At 37.6% G+C, this 5,414-nt stretch overlaps 1 protein-coding gene across 1 annotated transcript; it reads right to left on the reverse strand.

Moving 5' to 3' along the window:
- Nucleotides 1-693: 693 nt before the first annotated feature.
- On the reverse strand, nucleotides 694-4,138 carry LOC119604295. Its single transcript, XM_037956830.1, has 4 exons — nucleotides 4,069-4,138; nucleotides 3,082-4,024; nucleotides 1,729-2,952; nucleotides 694-1,651 (listed from the first exon to the last, which is right to left on the reverse strand). The coding sequence occupies exons 1-4, from the start codon at nucleotides 4,136-4,138 to the stop codon at nucleotides 694-696; spliced, it is 3,195 nt and encodes a 1,064-aa protein (XP_037812758.1).
- Between the last annotated feature and the right edge of the window lie 1,276 nt (nucleotides 4,139-5,414).

A 5,414-nucleotide genomic window follows, 5' to 3' on the forward strand; every position in this document is an offset into this window, starting at 1 on the left:
TGAAAATGGGAGAAACGGTTATGATATGATATAGGAATGTGGGATAAACAATGTTAGTAAGTAATTAGTCGCTAGTTTGAACGTTATTATATGGCAGATAGCATAATTTAGTGATGGGACGAGTGATGATGCCGCCTTTTGTACGAACATCAACTACTCGAACATAATTATAGCAACCGCTGTGTATTTTTTCTATTCTGCCTAAACGCCATTCACATGGTGGTAGAAGATCGTCAATTACCACTACAAAATCTCCTATTTTTAAATTAGATGTGGAAAACTTCCATTTATATCTCTTATGGAGTGACTTTAAATATTCTTGTTTCCATTCGATTGCAAGTTTTTGGTTAATTGCTTTTAGTTTTTCCCATCGATTTATTAGGGAAAGATTTTGATAGTTTGGATCTGGTAAAGCCAAAATTGGGCCGCCACGGAGAAAGTGTCCTGGGGTCAACGCGTTAAGATCAGCTGGGTCTTCAGAGAGAGCGGATATGGGCATAATGGGCTGATTTTCAGAGAGTAATTCATATTCACGCTGGTAGAATTCCTTCTGAGCTAACATTATTAATCTGGACTTTACAGAATTGACTTCCTGTTGACTGAGTTGAGAATTGTTATTAGCTAAGTTGTTGGTTTGATTGGCAAACGAAGGTTTAAAACGCCGAATATATCGAAAAACATATGCAAGAACTCTTAACGACCTCGTGTAGGAGAGAATCTTTTGAGAATGTGTACGGGAGAGACTGTAGTTTGAAAGCTACTGATGGGAACAGTTAAGCTTTGGGTTTCTGTTTGTTTAAGAATAGAAATTTCGGGAGATTTCGTGGTATTCAACGGATTGTTCTGTGGCCATTCCGACACCGGGTTTGTAAGCCATGGTGGGCCCTGCCACCAAAGTTGGTTGTTGATTAAGTCCTGTGGTCTGCATCCTCTGGAACCTAGATCAGCGGGATTGAAATGAGTTGGAACATGGCGCCATTTTGCATTTGGCAGTAGTTTTTGGATTAGGCTTACACGATTAGAAACATAGAATTCTTTCCAGGTCGAAGGTGGCTTAGCTAGCCATCCTAAAACAATCGATGAGTCACACCATAAAATGATTTTGTGATTTTCCATATTAAGGGAAGATATCGTATATTGTACTAATTTTGCTAGCATGACTGCGCCCGAAAGTTCTAACCGAGGTAAAGTTGTAGATGCTAATGGAGCAACCTTACTTATGGAAACTAGCAAATGCGAAAAGACGACAGGAGAAGATGTTTGTATTCGAATATATACTGCTCCACAATACGCAAATTTGGAGGCATCACAGAATCCGTGAATTTGAATAGTATCAACGGGAGTGAACTGAATCCAACGAGGGATTTGGATTTCATTTATATGCGAGAGATCGCTTACGATTTCATTCCAGATTCGGAGAGAATCTGTACTGACAAAATCATCCCAATCGATTCGTTCAAGCCATAATTGCTGAATAAGAATTTTGCCTTTAATGACTACGGGTGATATCCAGCCAGCTGGATCGAACAATTTGGCTACTGAAGATACGATTTTGCGTTTGGTTATTTTTGTTTCTTGAGGAATAGATTCAAAAGTATATGTGAACGAATCAGTCAATGCGTTCCAGCGAATACCGAGAGTTTTTGTAGCACTGGAATCATGAAATTTGAGAAAATCAGAATCAGAAGATCTTCTTTGGGAAAAGATGATTCTAGAGTTTGCACCAGCTTTTTCTGGGATTTTATAATCTCTTCGAGAGAATGACCACCAGTTAGAATATCGTCTACATAGGTTTCTCTACGTAATATATCAGCTGCTTTGGGAAACTTATCTTCGGAATCAGACGCTAACTGAATTAATGTCCTAATGGCTAAAAATGGTGCACAATTTATACCAAATGTAACAGTCTTTAACTGGTAATCTTTGATGGCCTCCCGGGGGGATTTTTGGAAGAGTATTCTCTGAAACGGCCTGTCTTGGGGATTGACTAATATCTGATGATACATTTTTTGTATGTCACCGCTGAAAACAAATTTGTAAAAACGCCAATTTAATATCACTGTCATCAGATCAGCTTGAAGTGTGGGGCCAGTATAAAGAACGTCGTTTAATGAAAACCCTGACTTAGTTTTGCGGGAAGCATTGAAAACAACCCTAACCTTCGTAGATTTACTTTCTGGTCTTACGACTGCATGATGAGGGAGATAAAAGGAGTTACATTTATTTACCGAAAAGTACTCACGAGAAGTTGTTTCTTCCATATGATCGAGGGTTATATACTCAGTGAGCACGTCGTTATATTGAGTGCTTAACGCGGGATCTTTTTCCAACATCTGTTCCATCCGAACATATTGACTAAGAGCGATAAATCTTGATGGGCCAAGAAACCTTGATTCCGGGAACTCCTGTCGAAATGGCAATCTGACCATATATCGTCCATTTGGTAAGCGTGTTGTGGTTTGTTGATAAAATTTTTCACAATATTCATCCTCTGAAGAAGCTGGCCGGGTTGATGGAATTTCTTCCTGCTCCCAAAACTTCCGAACTATTTCATCCAAGGTAAAGTCTTCAGTGGAACCAACGCATGTTGAAAACGAGTATATTGGCTGAGTCTTCACGGGGCCACTAAGTACCCATCCGAAAACCGTTCTATATGCAGAAGCAGAGCCACATACATCTCGTTTAATGCCATCAAGATTTATGTCATTTCCGAGGATTAAATCGATCGAGGAAGATATATTAAAATTTGGATCAGCTAAGTCAATACCAGAAAGCTCAATTGGGTTAGGGAGTTCAAAGGAAACCGAGGGAATCTTATTCGTGACTTTAGGTAAAACGATAGCAGTTACGGGTAAACGAAAATTGGATTTGTGCGAGACCAAAACTAAATCACATTCTTTTTCTGAAACTTGAGTTTGACCGCCAACTCCTATTATTTCGCAGTATGATCTTCTAGATGGGATATTTAAACGATTTCGAACTTTTTAGGATATAAAGGTCCTTTCAGAACCTGGGTCAATGAGAGCTCTAATCGAGAATAATTCCCCTCTGCTTTCTATCTGAACCATTGCAGTTCGTAACAAGACTTTAGTATCACTCATGGCATAATTCGCATTAACTTGGGAAGTTTTGTGAGCATTTGAGGTTGTTGGACCCCTTTCAGATTCATTTGACTCAACGGATCTAGAATTTGTCGTTTTTGGATCAGATTTTATGTTTTGATCGTTTTTGTTTGGACATGTTTGATTTGAGCTATTTCGAGGAGGATTAAAAGAACGCATGTGAAGTAATGTGTGGTGTTTTTTACCACAATTTAAACAAGAATTTTTGCTTATACAATTCTTTTTCGTGTGAGATTGTGACAAACAATTGTTACAAAACTTATTCTTGAAAATGAAATCAACTCTTTCTTGAATTGAAAGCTTACGAAATTGCGAACAAGTTCTCAAACTGTGATCTTCATCGCACATTTTGCATTTGTAATTAAGTTTTTCTTGGGATGAGTACATTTGAACTTGTGAATGGGTTTCATTTTGATTAAGGAAAGCAGATTTGTTCACTTTGATAGTGGAAATTCTTTCTACGACTTCACATCGTTCAAGTAGAAAATCACTTAATTGAGACCATGTTGGTAACTCTCTACTGGCGTTTAATGATTGTTCCCATTGAGCCAATGTTTCGTTGGGTAATTTAGAATATACTAAATTGACTAAAATGGGATCCCAGCCTTTCACTGATATACCCATTGTATCAAGCATAGATAAACAGTCAGTTACTGAGCTATGAATTCTTTGTAGGGACTCATTATCGACTAAAACTCTAACATTTTCATATCGCAACTTAAGAGCTTGCCAAGCTAGAGGAAAATTATTGTCGGTTAAAGGGAATCTTTTTAGTATTGCTCCAGCTGAACCAGTCGTTTTATTTCTAAGATGATAAAGTTTTTCCGCGAGAGTTAGCCTTGGGTGGTTAATGTAGACTGCCGTGAACATATCACGAAATGCCGGCCAGTCCTCATAACCTCCTGAAAATATTTGAGTATCGCATGGGGCAATTTAAGACCTGTACTTAACCGATCATTAGATGTGTTCAATGGGGCTGAATCTATACTAGCGCGAGCAATACTATCTCTTGACATGTCAACTAGGGATGCCAATCGGGACTGGTTTTTAGAAATCCCGGGATTCGGGATTTTTAAATAAATCCCGGAATCCCGATATCGGGATCCCGGGATTTTCGGGATTTCTAAATCCCGAAAAATATAAAAAAAAATTCAAAAAATCTTAATAATTTACCGACAAAAATAAAATGTTTTATTTCATATTGCAATATGAATACTCTTAGTAGGTGTTTACTTTCCAATAAGCATTTTGTGAAAAGAAAAACAAATTAATTCAAAGTACATACTTAGAATAAAAATCTTTCCATCCTAGGCACTGAATAGTAGAATAAAAACCTGAAATAATACCCATGATATCCAAATTTACAATGGTTTCCAAATAATATTTAAATAGTATGTGTAATGGGGATCCATACGAGGCTACATAGAGCACCTGTACTGCACCTATATCTCCTCCACCTTATATCCCGTGTTCACTAACCAAGGGAATTATCTTCTCGCCATCTTATTGAAAGGTTGACTTCCATTATAGATATCCGATAGTATCAATGCCTATTTATTGCCCTTTTTATACCCTTAGTAGGGATGGTATATTGGGTTTCTCCGGAGTAGTGCTTTTGTTTTATACTCTCCTAAAATACGCTGATGAAATTTGAAATGATCGGGCTTTTGATCCGAGCCCCCATACAAAACACAGCTTTAAAAAAGAATTAGTGTCCACAATTCGCTTAAAAAGAGAACTGTCGCAATGAAATTCAGCATAAAACATTTTATGTAACCGTAAATTCGCCCTCCAAATTTTATGAGGATCGACTCATATGATGGCGTCCTTCCCCCAAGCATATTTCAGAAAAATAGTTTTTTAACAATAAAGTGCTAGAATATATCGGAGGCGAGGTATACTTTTATTATGAAAACTAAATTACATTTTACTCTCATAACTGGTGTATGGGGTTATATGGTCGGCCTCACCCGCCTATAATTTCGTACTTGTTATTTTTATATATCCGATAGTATCTATGCCTATTTAGTATAGCAATGAAATTTGATATTCGTAAATCCCTGACGAGCCAAAACCTCTCTACCAAATTTTATGTGGGTCGGTTCATAATTGACCCTACCCCCATATAAGGTCCCGTTAAAAAAATTACTTTAACGCTCATTACTGGCTTAAAAATACGAGTATAGCGATGAAATTCGATACACATATGTTTCATGCGAGTCAAAATCTCTCTACCAAGTTTTATGTGTTTCGGTCCATAATTGACCCTACCCCTACATAAGGTCCCATCCA

Source organism: Lucilia sericata, unplaced genomic scaffold (genome assembly GCF_015586225.1).
Source record: "Lucilia sericata isolate MDLA Ls3-8-SP2 unplaced genomic scaffold, ASM1558622v1 Contig000380F_arrow, whole genome shotgun sequence".
Lineage (NCBI taxonomy): Eukaryota > Metazoa > Arthropoda > Insecta > Diptera > Calliphoridae > Lucilia > Lucilia sericata.

Bases quoted from the DNA above. Each gene is read 5' to 3' on its own strand.
- LOC119604295 (XM_037956830.1), bottom strand. From the start codon at position 4,138: ATGTCAAGAGATAGTATTGCTCGCGCTAGTATAGATTCAGCCCCATTG. The intron at 2,953-3,081 runs GTTACGAACTGC...TATCCCATCTAG, and splicing joins ATGAGTGATACTAAAGTCTT to AAGATCATACTGCGAAATAA. The intron at 1,652-1,728 runs GCTGGTGCAAAC...TCATGATTCCAG, and splicing joins ATTATAAAATCCCAGAAAAA to TGCTACAAAAACTCTCGGTA.